General features: G+C 37.4%; 1 protein-coding gene across 1 annotated transcript in view; it reads right to left on the reverse strand.

Annotated features, from left to right (window-relative positions):
• The window catches only part of LOC109934264 (lysine-specific demethylase 4C-like), a 56,199-nt gene that overhangs the window by 13,960 nt on the left and 19,820 nt on the right, over nucleotides 1-22,419 (reverse strand). Inside the window, exons 3-5 of the mRNA XM_048592700.1 lie at nucleotides 17,026-17,207; nucleotides 8,278-8,491; nucleotides 8,117-8,193 (exon numbers count right to left, since the gene is read on the reverse strand). Of these exons, the coding sequence (XP_048448657.1) occupies nucleotides 8,117-8,193; nucleotides 8,278-8,491; nucleotides 17,026-17,207 (473 nt within the window). The remainder of the gene's footprint in view (nucleotides 1-8,116; nucleotides 8,194-8,277; nucleotides 8,492-17,025; nucleotides 17,208-22,419) is intronic.

Consider the following 22,419-nt stretch of genomic DNA (forward strand, 5'->3'; position numbering starts at 1 on the left):
GTTTCGGTAGGACGACACAAAGTTTGTTTTACAAACGGGAGGCATTCTGCATTCAGCCTGTCAGTTAATCAAAGAAATTACACACGGGGAGGTGATGGGACGAGTGATATTATCACTAGACTATTAATCCTAAGCTAATGTTCTGGTGACCCTGGTTCGAATCCTACTACGGCAGGTGGTGGAAATTGAATTCAATAAAAAAAACTGAAATTAAGAATCTACGGCTGACAATAAACAATTGTTGGAAAGACCTATGTGGTTCACCAATGTCCTTCAGGGAAAAAAAAACTGCTATCCTCACCAGGTCTGACCTACATATGACTCTAGAACCACAGCAATGCAGTTGACTCTCAACTGCCCTATTAAATAGCCAAGCAAGCTACTCAGTTGTATCAAACACTACAAAGTCCCAACAAAGAAATGTAACTCGACAGACCACTTGGCATCAACCTAGGCACCAGTAAAGACAACAGCAGAAACAGCTCAATTGACCATGCAACTTCCTTATTATTAACATGTGGGACTAATGTCAAAAGTGAGAGAACTGTCTCACAGACTAGTCAAGCAGCAGCCTGATACTGTCTGTAAGAGATGACTGCTTGAGTATGACTATGTCCCAGACATCACCAATACCATCCCTGGATATGTCCTGTTCCACCAGCAGGACAGACCCAGTAGAGGTGGCAGTACAGTGGTATACCGTGGGGAGGGAGTTGCCCTTGGAGACCTCAACATTGACTTCAAACCCCATGAAATCTTATGGTTTCAGGTTCAACATGGGCAATGAAACCTCTTGCTGGTTATTACACACCTCCGCTGATGAATCATTACTGCACCATGTTGAGTAACACCTGGAGGAACCACTGAGGGTGGCAAAGCTGCAAAGTGTACTCCTAATTGGAGGTTTCAACATCTACCACCAAGAGTGGCTCAGCAGCAGCACTACTGGTTGAACAGGTCAGGTCCTAAAAGACATTGCTGCTAGACCAGGTCCTGCAGCACATGGTGAGGAAACCAACAACAAGGAAAAACATACTTGACCTCATCCTTACAAATCTGCCAGCTGCAGGTGCATCTTCCATGACACTATCAGCAAGAGTGACCACCGAACCCCTACAGTGTGCAAACAAGCCATCCAGTCCAACGGGTCCACACCAACCAAGACTCCGAAGAGCATCCATCCAAACCCATGCCCCCACCCCATTCCTGCATTTCCCATGGCCAATCCACCCAGCCTGCACATCCCTGAACACTTAGAGCAATTTAGCATGGCCAATCCATCTAACATACACATCTTTGGACAATGGGAGGAAACCGGAGCCCCTGGGGAGAATCTGCAAACTCCACATGGACAGTTGCCCAAGACTGGAAATGAACCCAGGTCCCTGGCGCTGTGAAGCAGCAGTGTTAACCACTGAGTCAACGTGCCACCTTGTGAGACGAAGTCCTGCCTTTACATTGAGAATAACCTCAATCATGTTGTGTGGCACTATCACTATGCTAAATGGAACAGATTTCAAATAGATCCAGCAACTCAAGACTGGGCAATCATGAGGTGCTGTGGGGGCCTGTGGGCCAGCACAATCTGCAACTTCATAGCCTGGCATATTCCCCAGACTCTACCATCTCATCTGGCAGCTCATTACGTACATGCATCACCTTCTACATGATGTAGTTACCCCTTAGGTTCCTTTTAAATCTTACCCTTCTCACTTTCAACTTATACCCTCGAGTTTTGGACCCTCCCCTCCCCCCCTGAGGAATAGGCCTTGACTATTCACCCTATCCATGCTCCTCATTATTTTATAAACTTCTGTAAGGTCACTCATCAGCCTCAGACGCTTTAGCAAAAATAGCACCAGCCCATTCAGCCTCTTCCTATAGCTCCAATCCTGGCAACTTTCTTGGAAATTTTTTCTGAACCCTTTCAAGTTTCACAACATCTTTCCTATAACAGGGAGAACAGAATTGTACGCAGTATTACAAAAATGGCCTAACCAATGTCCTCTACAGCTGCATGACCTCTCAACTCCTATACTCAACATACTGACCAATAAAGTCAAAAATACCAAACGCCTTCTTTACTATCCTGTTTACCTACGACTCCACTTTCAAGGAACTATGAAACTGCACTCCAAGGTTTCTTTGCTTAGCAACACTCCCCAGCACCTTACTATTAAGTGTCTATGTCCTGTTCTGATTTGCACGAAATGCAGCACCTCACATTTATCTAGATTAAACTCCATCTGCCATCCTCGGCCATCGGCCCATCTGGTCAAGGTCCCGTTGCACTCTGAGGTAACCTTTTGACTGTCCACTGCACCACCAGGAAAATTAGGAACAATATGATATATTTTCTTTGAGATACGGGGACTAAGTTGAAAGTGCTTTATTGGAATAACAGAAAATTTGTGCATTGTTGCATAATTAAAATGAAAATATTGGTTTATGTTACTTAGTTACGACATACAAAATTTGAGAAAATCTGAACTGAAAGTGGGGGAGTTCAAAACTTGCTTCAAGAAACTATTATGGACATACAAAATGGGGCAAATCCAGCAAATGCAAGGGGCAAAGCTCATCAATAAAGAGAAGCAATTACTTAATTAGCTCCAACATTTGAGAAGTTGGTTGGAGCCTTTGTCTTAAAATTTACACCGAGCTGAAAATCTCTATTGAAAATAACATTTGTAATACAAGAAATCCACAAAAGTAGATTCAAAGTAAAATTTTCCATCTTTTTTTTAAAAAGTTTTTTTTGCAAAATATAATATGGCTTAAGCAATGAGTTTGAGCTTTAACACCAGTATTGGTCAGCTCAAAATGAAGCCAACAGTAAAGATTAAATGCTTCAGAGGTGGTGGTCAAGATTAGCTTCTACTACTTTCTTTACCCAGTTTTCCAAAATTCTGCCAGAACTCCTTCTACCTCATTCCCTGACTGAAAGCTCTTTCCTGCTCTCAATGTTGCTTTTTGTTCACAAATATTGTTGAATGTGCTCTCCGGTTCTCACTCCCCAGTTTTCTTTTTCTCCCATTTTTCTGATTTCCACCATACCCATTCATCTTCTCCATTCAGATACTGTGCCACTCCTATCTTGTTCCCCATTTTGATGCTCTTCATTTGTCCCATTGTCCCAAGTCATGTTCATCATTTTCCAACCTATTTTCTGAAGTTGTACCTCTCCTTCTAGTGCCAACACATAGTATGGCTGTCTTCCTACCTTTCCCCATCCAATCATAATTTTTAATTATATTGGCCCTCTCATTCTTCACTCCCCAATAATATGATGCTGTTTTCCTCATTTCCATTTCTCGACCTTATGCTGTTTGTCTGTCACTGCCCCCAGTATTATGCTATTTTACAGACAACCTTGGCCACTATTTCACCAGAGATTTTCTTTAAATATAGCTTAATGTCATGTTCTTTCTGCCATGTTCCACCCTTATTTTCTGTCCCCTTTCTTCAATGTTGTGCTCCTTCTCAACAGTCCTGTTCTCAATTTTATTCTAATTCACTGTCACCAATGTTTTTCGATGTTTTGCTCCTCTTCTCCCACTCCACTGTCCTTATTTGGATTCATCCCAAGAGAAGATATGAAACTGTATCTTCTATTGCGATTAAAATGACCATGGATTATTAATCATTATGTGTTAAATTTAATTTTATACTGCTTTCATGTCTTTGGGGTCTTTTTTGCATAACAATTCATTTAAAAAATCCATAAGCATATATGTCATTAAAAATCTAGTGCACATATAGATTTCCTCTCAACACTTAGGTCAATATTCACAAACAAAACTTTCTATGCAAACACTAATAATTAAATTTTGTATATTAATACTTCAGTATCACAGTTGGATAAACTAAATGAAAACTCAAAATGTTTTTCAAAATAACATACTTTTTCCCTTAATTAACTTTAAATTTCCAATATCCAAACATTTTAGTTTCATCTTACACTCAAAAAATTTAATTATTTTTCAATAACAATTAGATTTATGTATTAATTTTCCTGTCTTTAAATATCAGTATTGAAGTGTTTATTTGAAGATTTCAGCCTCAACCAAAAGCCTGCCTTGGAATTTATAGTTTTATCAAGGAAATTAACTCTGCAATTTGAACATGCGCAAAATTTCTCCTGTTCCCTTACTTTAAAGTTGTAGGAGTTAACTAAAATATATCTGGAAACCTATGGCTAATACTCAAGAGGAATAAACACCTCAACTTATCATGAAGTCTTATCAGAAATTACCAACTGAAAGCCGCATTCAAAAATTTACAGTCACGTGCTACCGGTGAGAGAGAAATAAAAATCACAGGATCTTTTTTAATACAATGCGTGTGTTTGACTTCCTTTCAAGCCTGCTATCATGGAGACAAAAATGTCAAACATTTAAACATCTTAACAATACAGAATGAAATAGCTATGTTTCGACACAGTGCCTAATTTGAAAGAGCAATTACCAGATCAAACCAGAAATGAACTGCTTCACATTTGTTAAATGAGGAGCAAAGAGAAAGAGATACAATTGGAGAAGAAAAAAATATTTCCACTTGCAGACTTATTGTACAGTTGAGAGATTTCCGGTGGTACACGTTTCAAAGAAGTAGTTTGAGACTACTGAATCAGATTTTCATAATATTCTTGACATATTACTGCAGAGTACTGTCAAGAAATGCTGATTTCAAAAAATAAGAATAAAACATTTTATATGTCTGACCTTTGCTTTCATTCAAGAAATATAGTGTCCATACAAATAAAGTGACACCACAGCACTGAGGCCATCAAAACCTATGCTTACTACTTCTAAGCTTTGTTTTCCTTATAGAAATGCCCATGGCGGATGGCAACTGAGCTTCTCACTAGTTGTTATCTGATGCTCTCTATTGGGCTCTAACTTGGCATCCAAGTTCCATTCCTGGATCAGGCCATCTCAGGCTTTTACCAGCATTCACAACCTCAGCTCACATCGTCTGAATCATTGTGATGAGTGAGACAGAAATTCTGGGAGATCGATGAGAATCGATATAAACATAACTATGAATTGTAAAACTATCAATTCCTAGGCCAAGCTTTGGGGAGAGGTTGAAACCTTCAAGTAAACACTTCAATCAAGATATTTAGAGACAAAGTAAGTGCATACATTTAACTGCAATTGCAAAATAATTAAACGTAAGGATTATAAGTTGTAAAAATCAGTAATTTCATTGTGGGAAATTGATATCAGACTAGCGGGCCCTCAGTGAAATCAAATCGAAACTCAATGTACATGCATCAATTCACATTGGATCAAAAAATAAGTTTGCAAAAATAAAAAAATTAGCACACTGTTCAGTGGTGGCATGGAGCCATAACATCAGACTATAAGGAGGAATGATCAAGAGTAATGAATCAGGTTATGGTAGCTGCAAAATGTAATTATGGTCCAGACATTTGAACTGAAAATGATAAATGAGCACGTCAGTGCCATAATGCATAAAATGAAACAAGCACGAAAAGCTCGCCCCAAAAGGACACTTGTGCACAGTCCCGAACAACTTCCATTATAATAGGTATAAACTGCCGGTTAAACCACAGACACAAATTACAAACTACAGACAGCACTGAATGCATCATAACTTTTTTTTTGATGTGAGGAAATCTTTTTATCGAGCATCAAAAGTGGCAGAGAAACTCCTCAGTCTCTCGCATTCAATAGCTGCACAATTCTATCATCGGGATAGATAGGTTTCACTGCCACAATGGATGCTTGGTAATGAGACTTTCTTTAAGATAAAAGCTAGAAATTATTGCCTTGGGAAAGTAGGTTCTCACTAGTTGGAGTTACAGCCAAAAGTATAGCAAAAAGTAAGATGGCCAGCTTTGGAGGCCATGGCATTATTCATCAGAGTAGTGTCCTGGACCCAAACATCTTCAGTTGCTTCATTAATGACTTACCATCTAACCTCGGTAATCCAAATGTTTCTTAATGATTGCACAATGTATAGTATTAAGCAGTCTTTGCCAGCATTCAGCAAGATTTTACCAACATTCAAGCATATGCTGATAAGTGGTAAGTGCTGTTCATATTACACAAATGCCAGGCAGAGGTCATGTTCAACAAGAGAGAATTTAACCATTTTCCCTTGATGTCCTTTGGTATTACCATATCTGAATTCCTCATCAACATCCTGATGTTGATTATTGACCAGAAATTTAACCGGAGCAGCTGTTTAAATTTTATGGCTGAAGAAGCAAGTCAGAGGCTGAGGATTTTATGAAAAAAACTCAGTTATGGACTAACTCAGGAGTGTGATGGAACACCCTGCACTACTTGTCTGAATTAGTGAATATCCATCGGCACTGAAGAAGCTTGACAACACCAGGATAAACAGCCCACTTGATTGATATTCCATCGATTGATTTCAAGACTCATTGCTTCCACCGCTTGAATTTGAGCTGGTGGCATATGGTTTTTCTGTATATCTTTAGGGGTTTAATTGTCAACTTTCAAGCATTTCTGCACCAACAGTTGTGTCTTGTTTTAAAAAAAGTCTGAGGGAGTTAATATTGGAGTCTACTAGGAATTTGCTGACATTAGGAGAGTTTACGAGTGAACAAAGTGAATAGTGGTGTATTAAGCTTTCAGATAGAAGATTCTGGAACTTTTCTTTCGGGGGGCGGGGTTTAGGGGAAATACCCCTAGCTTGGAAAGAGAAGTTTCAGTTTGGGTAGTTCTGCAGAGTTCTTGGTTGAATTTGTATGCGTAAAGCAATTGCTCTTGAAAAAGGGAGAAGGTCATTAGAATTATTAAAAATAGGTAACCTCGGTGTAAGGAATTTAGTTTAAAAGTTCCAGACCAGAAATATTTGGTTAAGAAACTGGAGATGTTAATTGAAGCTAAGGAAATTTAGCTCAATTATACTGATGAATCAATTATATTTTCACAAATGTAAATTGAAACCAGAGAAATGAAACCCTACTGTGGGATAGAGGAGGACATTCTCTCTGCTGTTGAGATTAATGGGATTGTATTTTTATTTTTTGTGTTTTGAAATCTTTAAACATGTTATATGTAAACCGCATTTTATCTTCATTTTTTTCATGTAGTAAAATTTTGAATATTGGTAAGCCCGAATCTGCAGCATCATAAGTTTGTGTTTTAGTGAAAGGCTACCTTGATAAAACAAAAAAAAGGCAAATATGATCTATCAAGCCAGATTTTGGTCTGGGTGCGGATTAGTTGAGCAAAAACATCAACTGGGATCATAACGTGTGGACCACATTTTCAACACAAATCATCTTCCATGAGCAACTGACAGAATTAATAAACTGATGGGAGGCCAAGAATTATGCTGCTATTTTAGACTCTGGCAGTCCACAAAACATGACCTTCCCTTTTCCTGTGTCACATTTATCCTTATAAAACTATCTTAATTCTAGGCATTACAGGAATAAGTGAGGGGGCAATTACTTCCTCTTCCATTATTTGTATGGCAATCAATACCTTGTCAAACAGATTACAACCATTAATTAAAGTTTAACTAATTAACATCATTTCAAAAGGGTAGGGATTATGTTCAGTCACGTAATGAAAATCTCCTTCTACTATTGCATACAGCAAGCACAAATCACTAATAGGCAGATTCCTGAGAGTTGTGAAGAGACAGATCTCATGGAGCATTCAAAGAGCTAACACTTCAATGAAAAATAATTTTTATCACTCACCAAAAGGTTAAAAGCAGACTAGTACCCGGCTTTTGTTTCCATTTAAGGAATGATGAAACTTTTATCAGGTAGGTAATTAACAGCTAGATTAAAAAAACTGGATTCTGAGTAAATGAGTATAATTTCAGGAGGAAGATAGACAATAGACAAAGAGGTCCCTCTCAACTTCTCATTCAAACTTTCTAAAGAATTAGCATGAAATTGATAATTGCCATTTTGAAATTAATGTTTTCTTTCTTGAGAAGATTTTGCTTGCAAGTTGAGAATCCTAACCAATCTGTCCTCATAACTAAGTAAATAGATTTGAAACCTATTAATAGCACTCCAGAGATCTATTCACATTTTCTATAATTCCTGTCTTCAGCTGAAGGGAAAATTATTGAATATATCATTACAAATACTTACTGCTGTCCAAGCACCAATCATACAACGAGAACAGGTCCAACCATCGTGGATTTCATGAAGAGGAACACCATAACAACCTACAGATCAAAGAAGAGTGACATGACTATTATTCTAAACCTAAAGTCAACAATACAAGTGAGCACCAAGGAAGTAACACTTACTTGCATGAACTTGTAGACAGCACTTTGTACAGGATATCAGCAAACTAGTTCCATCCTCTTCAATAAATGAATTGGTGGGATAGAGATCATTATTTTCTTCACTGTATGAAAAGCACATTTCTGGAATAAGCGGTTTAGTTTTATGTTGTTTGGATGGTGACAATTCAGTTGTATCAGTTTTGATTTCAGATTTGCTTTCCATGAGATGATCAGGCTGTATGTGAAAAATATATGTTGTACAATTAATTACCTGTTGCTTTTTTCCCTTTAAAAATGTTCCAAAATATTGCATCATGACAAAAGAAATTAGTGGTGGGCAACCAAGGTCAGTAGCAACACATAACACATTCAGTAGCAGAATAGAGGTCTAACATGTTGAGCCCCAACTGCAAAGAGCTGTACCAGTGTAATGTTTTATTTCCATTTACCACAGCAGCTATCCTGATGCTTCACAATGATACTGCTAAGTAATATAAAATGAAGGACAGCTTTAGGCCATTACCTACAGTACTAGAAATTCTTATAACACATCAACGTTATAACACTGGTGCAGCTGCATGGTTAAAGAGAGTCTATTTGGTTAGAATTTGGAATAGTACAGAATCTACTATATTAGTGGGAATATATGATAGGCCACCAAATTGTTAGAAGAGAAAAAGGAGAAAATTTTCAGATAAATTACAGAAAGTTGCAAGAATTACAAAATAGTGATAATAAGGTGACTTCAGTGGTCCAATATAGAGTATACTAGTAACCAAATAAATGACAAAGGAAAGGAAAAGACTTCTTGTGACTGCTTATTTCTAGCTCAAAGTGAAAGAAGTAATGCTAGATCCAGTTCTGGGGAATAAAATGGGGTACAGTATGTTTCAGTAATGAAGTATTTGAAGAAAATCAAACATAGTATCATTAGATTTAGAACAGTTATGGAAAAAGACAAGGTATAATCAAGCATCTAACCAGACAAGAGCTAACTTCAGTGACCTGAAAAGGGATCTGAGCCAGATGGTTGTGAATCAGAAACTGGTATGCAAAACAGTAATGGTACAACAGGAAGCCTCCAAAGGGGAGATGGTTCAGATGCATAACAAAATATGCTCATGACAAGGTTGCAGGCCGCTCAAAACTAGAGCTGTGTGATGTAATAAAGATATAAGAAGTTGAAAAGAGACAGAAAAAAGCTAATGAGAATTGTATGGTTTATAATACATTAGAACACCAAGCTACTGACAGAAAGCACAGAGAGCCATAAAAAGGGTAGCAATGGGCAAAGAGAGTGCATAAGAATTGATTAGAAAATAACATTTAAAAAGACCCCAATGTCTTTCAGAAACAGCTGGTCAAAGAAAGGGTAGGCACCAAAAGGAGATACACTTGTGGGCATAGAGGAGGTACTAAATGAAAACTTTGCAACTGTCTTAAAATAGGTTAGTAACGGAAGCTGCAGATATAAGGTGTTTGGGAAAAGAACCAAAGCAGCCTGAGGAATCTCTTTTTTACACAGCATGTCAGTATGCGATGGAATGCACTGTTATAAAAAGGGTGAAGGAAGTATATTTAATAGTAACATTGAAAGGAATAGGATTAATACTAGAAAAAAATCAATTTGGGGATATGAAGAAACAGCACAGATTAATTGGACAGCTCCAAAACAGCCAAAGGCATGACTCATTCAATCATTCGAGCTCATTCTATAAAGGGCTATTTCAGCCAGAAAACTTTCAATCTGTTCATCTTTACTGGATGTGAAACCAAGTATTAGACTAGAAAGCCAGTCTGTCACTTGGTTACGGATACAAAAATCCAATATTTAAGAAAAGGTTTTATTATTTTACACAGTAAACCTGTGAGAAGCGAGCACAGTGAGGGCATTTAGATATACCAAGAGTTCAGGCTGAAAGTAGAGTTGGACAAGAGGTTATTTTTTTTCTCTAATTAATACTTACTTGCTTTGAATAAAAATTGATTTGATTCTTCAAAAAAAAAACTGGCACCAAGGGCTAATCTTATTTACAGTTCAAGTGAGATGCCTGGTGGATAGCACTGCAGAGAGCTTTTTAATGTAAACAGGGGGATTAGAAGGCCAGAAAGAAATATGAAAGAAATTTAAATATAAAAGGAAATATGTAAGAGAACATGGTTCATTGTTGAGAAAGTATTAGTAGAAACAAAGGTCACAATAAACCAAATTGTGTATTGGGACTGGAGAAGAGTTAATACAGTGCCTTTGTTGAATAACAGTGAGGCAGGGGAGAGGGGAGAACTGGAGAAGAATAAAAGAATACAGCAAGAATCATGTTTGGGATTGCTTTGTCTGTTTTTTTCACAGAAATACATTTTTATGCAACAAAGGAATATTTTCCACATTGTCTAAATAATAAGCAATTTATTTATTTCTAGACTCGATCAGCCATTTTCAGACTGTAATCGCTGTACTGGTTTTGTTCTCTTTTCTTTGTTTGTTTCAGTCTTTGTTTTTCTCTTGTTTTTGCTTTAGGATGGCAACTGTTCATTATTCATGCCATGCGCACTCAAGACACTCTGTTTCCTTTTTTTGCTGCTTACCACTCCCTTTGGCTCTACACAGGTAACTCTTCTGTCACTGAATCTCTCCTATCTTCCACCTCATCACAGCCTTTACCTCTTGATTTTTTTCTAACCCTCCCCCATTTCACCTGCTTTAACTCCAGTACATTGCAAACTTTTCACAGCTCTGATTAAATGTTGACATAAAACATTACTTTGTTTCTTTCTCCACAGATGCTGCCAGATCTACTGAGTATTTCCAATCTATACAACGGTGATTTACTGTTTTGTCTAGACAATCAAAAAACATCCCTCACTAATTGTATTCTACAGTCCTTTAACTACTTATACCTGCATAGGAGGGTGAAGAATAAACAGAGACCATAAAGATGGGCTTTAGAAACCATAACATTTCAAAGGTTAGAAAAGCTGGTGTATAGTTAATAGGTGTTTGGTGTGCAAGTTCAATCAATTGGGCTTGTGTGATGTATTCTTTATTTTGTAGTATTATGCAAAATATGTTGCATGTTGAATGTTGAATGAAAAAATAAATCTGAACATCGTGACTGTTGTATATATTTAGCTACTGAAGGAAAAGAACATAGAACAGTACAGTTCGGTACAGGCCCTTTGGCCCACGATGTTATGCCGAACTATTTCCCTAAACCTAAGGTCTATCTAACCTCCACCCCTACCTTATACTGTCATCCATATGCCTATCTAACAGCCGCTTAAATGCCCCTAATGAGGCCGACTCCACTACCCTCTCCAGCAATGCATTCCACGTCCCTATCACCCTCTGAGTAAAGAACCTACCTCTGACATCTCCCCTATATCTACCTCCACTCACTTGAAAACTATGCTCCCTCGTAATAGCTACCTCCGCCGCAGAAAAAAGTCTCTGGCTGTCCACTCTATCTATACCTCTGATCATTTTGTACACCTCTATCAAGTCACCTCTCATCCTTCGTCATTCTAAAGAGAAAAGCCCTAGCTCTCTCAACCTTTCCTCGATTCCAGGAAACATCCTGGTAAATCCCCTCTGCACCTTTTCCAACGCTCCCACATCTTTCCTGTAATGAGGCGACCAGAACTGGACACAATACTCCAGATGTGGCCGAATCAGGCTTTTGTATAGCTGGAGCATAACTTCACGGCTCTCGAACTCAATCCCTCTATTAATGAAAGCTAACACACCATATGCCTTCTTAACAACTCTATCCACCTGGGTGGCAGCTTTCAGGGAACTGTGGACATGAACTCCAAGATCCCTCTGCTCCTCCACACTGCCAAGAATCTTTCCGTTAACCTTGTATTCTGCTTTCAAGTTTGTCCTTCCAAAAAGGAGAGTTTAACATTCCTTTTTGGCCTCATTACTATAAGTAGTTATTGAGCTATCTGGACAATGATTCAAGTACAGGTGCAAAAGATATGACTGTGCACTTGGTGTTACGGGAGTACAATCTTCACACTTCTAGGTCATGCAGTTATAGATGGAGTAAGCTTCCACAAAAGTAAAATCATCAGAAATATTACAGAAATAACTCATATCGCACAGCCCAAAACATTACCGTAGATGGATCTAAACATAGAAAACCTGACAGCCTGCTGTTAATTTTGGACAAACACTTAGAAGCCATAATTTCAGATTTAAATTAATATTTTGCAATGTCTACATTCATTAAGAGAGTCAGTGTGGACTTTCAAAAAGTAAATTTGTTTGACCGATTTGAGGAAGCATTATTTTAAAGACATGACTGAACAAGTAGAAGTGATGCAATATATACAGTGTGAAGATAGGAAACCAAGAGTTAGAATCAATAGGCATTACTAGGATTAGGAAAGGGGTTAGAAAGATGTATGCTAGGATTCTAAACTAAGTTCACTGTGTTTTCCATAAGTAGAAGCTTTGGACTTGAAGAGATGTAGCTGAAACAAAAATTCGAGGACTTGGAAGAGAGTTGTTCAAATTGACACGTGGGTGGTTAGCCGACTGAGTAGGCAGGTGGTAGATGCAAGTTAATGTGGAATAGTGTGAGGCAATACATTTTGAGCAAATGTGGTAGATGATTTTACCACATAATGAAACGACACCAAATGGTGTGGATGAACAGAGACACCTAGGGGCTAAATGTATAATTTACCTAAAAGGAAGAAAAGTCATAGAAAACCTTGAAAATGCAGCGTAATAAAATCAGTTTTAAAAATAGTAAAGATATCATGATTGCAAATTGTTGATTATTGCTCAGATATGTTACCATGTGCAGTTTTGGGTGCCTCATTATAGGGAGGATATAAAGTAATTAAAGCACACAATGTAAAATTAGTGAATTTAATTTCTAATTAAAACATTTAATTACAGACATTTAAAATTACCTGCATTTAACTACTGAAAGAGGAAATTTATTTTTAAGTTTTAAAATTCTGAGGAGATTCTGACAGTGACAAGAAAAAGACTATGGACATCCAACTCCTGGGAAAATAGTAATGCCTCAACAATATGCGCTACTAATAATAATTGAAATGGAAATGCAATATTTTGACTGTAAAAGAGGTAGTCTATGTATGACAATTGTTCACAAAATGCTATAAACTAATTGATAGAGATCAATTGTCATATATCAACAACTCCATTATCATTATATCATGCAATTACCGGGATCTTAAAAGGCCATTTAAAGGGACTTAAATTTGCTATCCCACAGAAATTCTTGCACCTCGACAAAAATATTAAATGAAATGAATCCAATGGATCTTTCATTCATGGTTCCTGACCACTATGGAGGGCCATTTAGTTCTATGCAAAAAATGCTTGTGCACTCTGCATGCCAATCTTGACACACAATCACTAAAGTAGCAAAGCTACAATTTATACACAAACATAATAAATAAAACAAAGAGCTGAGGATACTAGAGAACTAAAACAAAAACAGAAATTATTGGTGAAACTCAGCAGGTCTGACAGCATCTTTGGGGAGAAAGCAGAGTTAAAGTTTCGAGTCCAGTGACTCTTCATCAGAACTGGACTTGAAACATTAACTCTGCCTTCTCCCCACAGATGTTTCCAGACCTGCTGAGTTTCGCCAGCAATTTACAAATAAAACTTAATTACAAATTGTATTCTCTTCTGTTTCTTTATAAATGTATTACTCGTTCTTCTTAATCGATTCTCTTGCCATTTCACTTTCTATTTTTTAAATTTACATCAATTTTTCATATTTCCTTCCCACCTGTTCAATGCTTCCTTTCTCCACCTCTCTTTCAATGGTTAAGAATATGGAATATTCAGCCTAATGTTCATGAGGTTTCAGATGCCCCACTGAAATCACTGCATCATTAATATTACAAGGTTCCACTCACTTGTGGCACAAAGATGTGTGATGAGAGGGATAAAATAAAGTCCAAGTGACAATTCAGCATCTTGATAGATGTGTTACTGCAACAATTTATGATCTTAATTCCTCTACCTAAGGAATTGGTGAGGAAGGATGTTCAATGTTAAATTATCACAGAGGTATTAACAGTATTTTATTTTATATGAATAATTATCGAAGAATAAATAAGAATAAAAGAAGAATACTAGAGAATGGGATGCTTACCAGAGAGAGTGACTGAGGTGGAGATTCTTGAATCTCAAGAAAAAAAAAAGGTTTACAATGTGAAGCAGCCTAAGATACTGGTTCATGGAGAAAGAGCTGGGTAGTAGGATTAGTTCTGAACTCCTCACAAAAGATTTATGTCCTTTTTAGCACAAGGCTGTAGTCCTCTTGACTTAAAATGTACTTAACTAATTTCTACTCTAGTAGTATGAAGCGAATGACAAGGCTTTCTAAAGCAAAAGAAAGAGCAATTTTATTGCCTGCTAACCATGAATAAAAAAAGAAGCATTTGGCCTCAATGAAATTATGTTGTCCCTCACACACAAACACATACATACTTAAAAAGGGATAGTGTCAATCATGAAGTATTGCAAAGCAATATACAGTTTAAAATCCAAGCGTGTACTTGAGCTGTAAGCCCGGACCATAGTCGTCTTGCTGATGCCTTGGATCATCCACAAGAGTGAACAGCTGTGGTTATCCTTTAGAGTTTTAATATGCATTGGCACTGGACGTTATTTCTTTCCTCATGTTTAGAGCTATATCCTATATTTAGTCTTACCTTTCTGCCAAAAGCAACTTCTTGGAAGGAAAGAATGTGTACATATTCTGTTTGCAGAAATTATCTTTTTAGGCTTGTTAATTGTAGATGAGGTTTCATATCTAACATGTGAAATTCTCAAAATTGCCAATTAAGATAGAATACAAGGGCATTTGTGCTCCATCCTGACCTTTCGGCTGGCTTCGTGGTCTTTGAAAAAAAATGTTACCATTTCAGTTGAGCTGTTGTGCTGAAAATTAGCCACTTGTGGTCAGGACATGCCTGTGGCAATTTCAATTGTGTTTTTGATCCCATCCCTCCACCACCAGCCCACCACCCAGATGGGATACTCTTTGGAGGTTTGGTGCAGACTCAACAGGGTGAAGGGCCTCTTTTTGTACTATAGAGATTCTATGATCTACTGGTTCTCAGTAGCCACAGCCTTTCCCTGGCAAACTTCAGACACTGTTTATGTTTAAAAATGCGTGTGTTCAGTTTAAGTCTAAGCTTATCTTGTAAATTTCCCCTGTTTCCTGTGGTAACTTTTTCCAATTCCCTCCTGAATTCCCAACAATTCTGTTGTTAAAATGAATTTTGGTCTTGACATTTGTTATAAAATTGTTCTAGGTTTTATTTGATCTTTCACTTTCTTTACTATCCAGGGTATTTCAGCTTCAGGTACTCTTTTTTCCCCCTTTCAAATAAGATAGCTTGTTTAAATTTAAGCTACTTCTATGCTAAATGCTCTCTGTTACTGCTCAACCCTGCAACTGCCTTTCCAATCTACATGTACTCTTCCCCTGCTTAAATCACAGATACTAGCTTCTCCAGTTGAGTATTTTAACATTGATATTTTCTGTCTTCTTCCCGTAACTGAATTAGGTTGTGCTCAATGTTAACCAGGTTGCATTCTGTTCCTTTACTCAAATCTAAAAGATTCAGTCGTTATACTCTCTCATGTATCCTTTCTATTTAAAATGCTTACATCATTCTTAATAAATGCTTTCACATACAGATTCCTGTTTCCTTCTCTATCATTTCACAATAATCAGTAAACAGGAATAAGAAGAATCCATTCTTAGTCTTGTTTGATACATTTGCAACCACGTCAGAAATCTCATATTGTAACTCATGCCTGCAGTTGACCAACCTTACTAGCTATGTTACAGATGTGCACATACATATAATCTATTGCTTCTTTCTTTGTTGCAAACCTCAATGCTCTATATGAAGTAGCAGCAAATTGATAAGTCAATCAGTTCAAAAGTATGATCTGATTGATTCTTAACTTTTTGCATCTTGCTAACTCATTGCACACTCAAATAAATAGTGCAAGTACAGATCAATCAGTACCTCTTAAAAAAATTATATTTCAGGTGCAACTCTTCTTCAGATGAGAAATATTCTGCCAGACTTCAGTGAGTCATTGTGCTTTTGAAGGACAAAGAATGACCAATTAAATTATTAGCCTAAAATGTTGGCAGTGATTCATAAGCAATTCTTCAAGTTTTAAAGTATTTCCTAATTCAGACCAATATCTTTTTGTTAAATGATCCTGTCTTCAAATGTTAAAACTAGACAATTTGCTGATACTGTTCAAGTGAGTTTCTTCTTTCCTCTATCACCCTCAAACACTCACTGACTTGAGACCATTAAACATGGTCAGACAGCCTGCATCTACAATCTATTGTATAGTTTAACATAGTACCTACAAGCACAGAAATAGACAATTCTGCCAAATATGTCATCATAAGTGTTTAAGCTCTATAAAAGTCTCATCCAACCCTCTTCATCAAATCCAAAAGATCCTTCCATTTCTTTCTTTTGTGTGACATTCTAGATTCCCTTTAAAAGCATCCATGCTATCTATTTCATTCCAAATTGTCATCACCCTCCAAATGTTGTTCCCAAGTAGATTTAATAGCTGTTCCAATACCTGTGGCTCCTAAAATTAATTTGAGACTTAACACTGAAGATCTATGGTCACAATCACAATGCGGGGTAGGGGGGAGGGTTTGAACTGTGTAAAGTGCTCAGATTCATCATCTATCAACTATTTTTTCAAAAGAAACAGCATTTTACCTGGTAATAAGGAAAGAAAAGTGAGCAAATGGCACAATATGGTTCCATTTTCGAGGCTTCTTCATTATATTCCTTCTCTGCTTGAAAATTATGTGGTTTATTCTGCCAGAGTTGGACAAGAGGTTTGGCCCAAGGCTGAGTTTCATTTACCTCTTCTTCATTGGATGTGGAATCAACCAATTCTAAAAAAATATAAAATCATTTTACTTTCACTTTTTGCTTTCCAAAAGAATCAATTATATTGAAACATTGGCATTTATTCTCCTTTCTAATGGCACATTGCACATTCTAGATAAGGAAAATTTGTCTGTTGAAATATTGCAGCAACACTAGATTCTATGGTACCAGGATTACTTATCATCTAAGTATAAGATAAAGTTTCTCTTTCCTAGTATAGTGACCTTCAAATAAACTTAATTCCACATGGCCATTTCTGTATATAAAGTGAGGCTTGAACTTCAAAGTCACAGCAATTCAATAACTTGTAATTAATTACAGAATAGAATGGTGATAAAAAAATACAAGAAGAAATTATTCTGCTGATCTTTCAAACAGGTTAAGCAATAATACATTCTGGTCAATATTTATAGCAGCGTAATATCAAGAGACTGCCAAGCTCTCACCAAATGTAGCACAACTGCAGCCCAAATTTCTGAGGACCAGTCAACATTTTCTGTACAAGAAAGTTAAATCTAACAAATTAGTTTTGGCTTGTATATGTGCTGTATCTTCAAAATATTTATCTCTATTTCGTACTCTGATGTTTCACTTGATTGATCCATGCTGTATACAGCTGCAAATGCTACTAATGCTCAGAAAAAAGTATTTTTTTTAAGGCACTATTATCATGCTAGGTTTACAATCAAATTAAATGCATAGTTGAGTTCAAAAGGTATTTCTTGCAGGAAAATATATTACGTACATTTACAATATTAAATTGAACCTTTTACCCATTATTTGCGTTTCATTTACTTTCTCAGATTTATATCTCTAATATTTGCCTTGCTTTAAATTCAACTATCCATTTCCACCATTCTTCCCCGTAATTCATTGTTATTTGTGGAAAATTAGATTTCTACTTATTCACAATATCCTTTGCATATTTCTTAAAGCACACGCTGTTTAAATGTTTTCTACAAAATTAAGAAAATAATACACAAGGATGTGAGAGGCAGGGTGAGGAGATGGCAGCAAGTGCTATTGTTCAGAGCCTCAGTTCATGGAACATCAACCTAGTTTTGTGGATGACTGTCAAGTCCTTTTGACCTCATCATCATTCCCACCCATCCACACTTCATGCTCCTTCATATTTCTCAAGCCCCCTCACTAACATTCAGCCAATATCGACTATGGACGGAACCCATTGATTCTATAATAATTCTTGAATGTCCTTAAGTTGCTCTTGAAATAAGTAAATTGCTCATTCACTAAAACTCATATTGAACAACAATGCTCCTTTTAGAAGCGTATAAAACTTACAATCAAACACTCTAATTGAAACTCCCCCTAAAATCTTGATTCTCAAATGATTGCAAATCTATTAAAGTAAAAAAATCAAAACCTTCTCTCATCCATTTGTATCTATTAGCTGCACATTAACTTGTTAAAATAATTGTCAGTTCCCTCCACAGTTGTGCATACAATGTCGGCTGAGCTAAATTTATTATGGGATTTGAAATTTAGACAGCCATTTATAATGTGACTCCATTGTAGAATTGAATATGTAAACCCTCAAGATCAATGCAATGGAGTTTTTGAAGCTGCCTGACTTGACAGCTAACTGTTTGTTCTTTTTGTCCCCTAAGAGATTCAATAAAAGGAGTTTAAATCAAATACATCTGGCACCCATTCGTCCATTTCAGAAACTCAACTGCCTCTCTGCCCTTGGTGAGTGCCAATCCATTCTCAGCTCTCAGTAAGGTAGGTCCTTGGTACCTAGGCTGTAAATGGTTTTGAATATGCTAAGGAATCCGTTCCGATCCAATGTTGCTGGATTTTGTGTACTTTCCGCCCACCATCTGTCTGAGAGCCCTGGTTGAAACTTCGACTTCAGGTGGTGCTTCCAGTTCAGAAACACCTTATGTTCCTGTGTCTCCTGGTCATTCTTGTCAAACTAATCTTCATGTTTTCTGGTACAGTCTCTTCATAAGGACTGCTTATACTGGATTTCAGGTTAAACTATGTAATTAGACATTCTAACCGTGAGCCATTGACTTAGTAGGTCTTTCTTGATATTATTCTCTAGTCCATGACTTCAACTTTCTGTGCAAGTTTCTATTTTTTGACCAGAATGACAGAGATTGTAGGCCAGATTAGGTAATGTGAACATCCGCGCTGTTCCTTGTTGGGATACTAACATAGTGAAGCAGCTAACAATGTCTGGAGCGAGAGTGTTACTACAAGATCTTTCATTTGCCCTTCAGATGAAAGAGGCTGTGCATTATGATCAGGGCATGCTCTAGGTATACTGTCAGGAGGAGGATTCTGTTGGTGTTTGCACTTCCTATCCCTTCTTTGACACTCAAGCCTTCCAGAAGTTGTGTCCTCCCAAGTCAGGAATTGAAATCACCAAGGAAAATCAGCTCATGTCCCTTTGAGGTGCAGGACAGCATAGGAACAAGCTAAATAGACTTCCTCTTTCACCTCTGGAGTTGGGGTGTATGCACTGATGACTGTGTTATACTATCTCTGAGTTGGGGGTCAGTTGAAGGATTGAGAAGCCTTCACCAACCCCATCGGAGGGTCTCAGCTGGAAAAAAGTGAGATGGGCATCAGGGATAAAAACAGCACAGAGGCAGCAAGAAACACTGAGGCCAGCAGCAGGGATAAAAGCAGTGCAGTTGTGATAACATTATAACCGGAAGCATCAGGAAACAGCAAGACCAGTGTATGATAGTTCCCATCCATGCAGCGGAGGCTGGTTTTCTATTGTCCTGGCTACCCCTGCCAGCGGACAAAGACCTTGATTCAACAGCACTGACTGGTACTTGGTATGCAATAGCCACCCCACATTAAATGAATTTACACCAAGGCGTCTCCCACCCCCTCAAAATTAAGTTTGAGATCTGGAACATCAGAACCCTCACTGACAACTTCGAAAGTGACATACTTGAAGTTTGCACTGCTCTTATACCCTGGAAACGCCAATGCTAATGACACAGATGTCACTAAGATGTAGCAGGTAAAAGCAGGTCAACTCAAAGAACAAGAGAGTAGTAATCACACTTTCTTCTGCAAAGGTACAACTGAGGACATCTTCTACACGTGGAAATTCACACATATCCTAGCAGGTGAAGCTAGGACAAGAGGGCATAGCCTCAAGATTAGAGGGAGCAGATTTAGGACTGAACTGAGAAGGAATTTCTTCACCCAGAGGGTTGTTAATTTATGGAATTCCTTGCCCAGTGAAGTAGTTGACGCTACTTCAGTAAACGCCTTTTAAAAAAAAGGTAGATTTTTTTTGAACAATAAAGGAATTAAGGGATACGGTGAGAACGCGGGTAAGTGGATCCGAGTCCACGAAAGGATCAGCCATGATCTTATTGAATGGCGGAGCAGGCTCAAAGGGCCAGACGGCCTACTCCTGCTCCTAGTTCTTATGTGTGTTCTTGTGTATATCATTTCAATAAGAAATTAACATTGCATATTCAATAAATAACCCATTCTAATGATGAACTCATTCTGTTTAAATCATTAGAATTATGTTTCAAGCCCTCGGCATGCTGTTCTTTGGTTCAATTAGAAAAGTTAAACACTAAGATTCACACTATGTTACAACTATAGGCTCCACAGTCATCACACCATCTAAAGAGACAGATTGAGAGTAATGAGGGGTATACAGTGCCAACACAGACAATTTAGCCCAAATAATTTGTTCTAATGTTATTTTCCACACAGTACAATAAAGACTTTGTGCAGATCCATTATTTAACAAGGAATCAAAATGATCCTCTCCTTAAGCTACACAGCTACAGGTATTAGGTAAATCAATTGTAATGGAACGGAGCTACACTATTAACTTACCACTGGTAGCAAGCACCAGTTTGAGCTACTTTATATAACTGATTACCAAACCTTGAGACCATAATTTTCTAAGCCAGGAATAAATTTTACCCACTTCTAGTTCTTGCAAGTTGCATTGGAACTCATTTGGAAGGTATAACAAAGCACAGCACATTATGATGAGGCAGAACCAGAAATCTAAAATAACACATCAGGAATACTGACATAAGTATGCAAATGCTGCTTCATCTTTGATAGCTTTATTGCAAATTTTTTTTTTAAATGAAGTAAGGAACAAGCTATCCAAAAATGTTAAAATGCAATATCAGAGGTAACTGCCTAAAAAAAAAGGCACTTCTTGTAGATTTCAAAATTGGCAAGTTGAAAATGAGCACTGTTCAAATCAATGAATACAGGTCAAATAATAGGCAGGAATCTTCAGGTTCAATTAACCATAGAAGAAAGAAATCCAAAAATCATGCCACTGCCCATCTCTCCCAGAACTGATGAAAGATCCTTGAACCAAAATACAGCTCTCCTTCTCTCCACAAATCTTGTATGATCTGCTAAGTACTTCCACTACTTTCTGTTTTACTTAAGGTTAAAACCATTGATCATGCTTGTTCCTTTATATAATCCGGTGAACCAATCAGTTTATGGTTGAAATCATAGACATTTTAAATTAACTGTGAAATGGGTGGGCAGTCAACTGACCAACATATTCTGCCAAGAATACTATCATTGAATGCAATAGTTGACTTTATTGGTGCTAACATTCAAAAAGTTCAAAGTTAAAGTTCTAAACAAAATCTTATTCATCATTCTCCTAACTTTTCATCGCAACACATTGAGAGAATGGTTTGCTAAGTTACTTAGGTCAGAGACGAGGAGAAATCTATTCTCTAACGGTGGTGCATCTGTGGAATTCTTACCACGGAGGGCTGTCAAGACTGTGATCATTAAGTATTCAAGCCTGAGATTGACTTTTAACCAGTAAGGAAATCAAGGGTTATGGGGAAAAGGTAGAAAAGTGGAACTGAGGAATATCAGATCAGCCTTGATTTCACTGAATGGTGGAGCACTCAGTGAGCTAAATGACATACTTACGCTCCTACGTCTCGTGGTCTCATTCTCATAGGCTTATCTATTTGAGTGCATCAAGCTTCCTGATAACCAGTGCAGAGTTTGGCCACATTTTGGCTTCTGAAAGATTGAGAAGATTGGTTTCCAGAGAATTGGAGCTTGAACTGTCATTTTGTCGAGATAATTATGTTACAATTACACTGACTGGCCTCAGCAGAAGATGAAACGTGCACAATAGCGACACAGTACTTACCTCATTGGTAGCTGTACGGAGGGCAATGATACTAAAATATATGGACTATGAATCAC

This window comes from Rhincodon typus, chromosome 3 (assembly GCF_021869965.1).
Source record: "Rhincodon typus isolate 14 chromosome 3, sRhiTyp1.1, whole genome shotgun sequence".
Lineage (NCBI taxonomy): Eukaryota > Metazoa > Chordata > Chondrichthyes > Orectolobiformes > Rhincodontidae > Rhincodon > Rhincodon typus.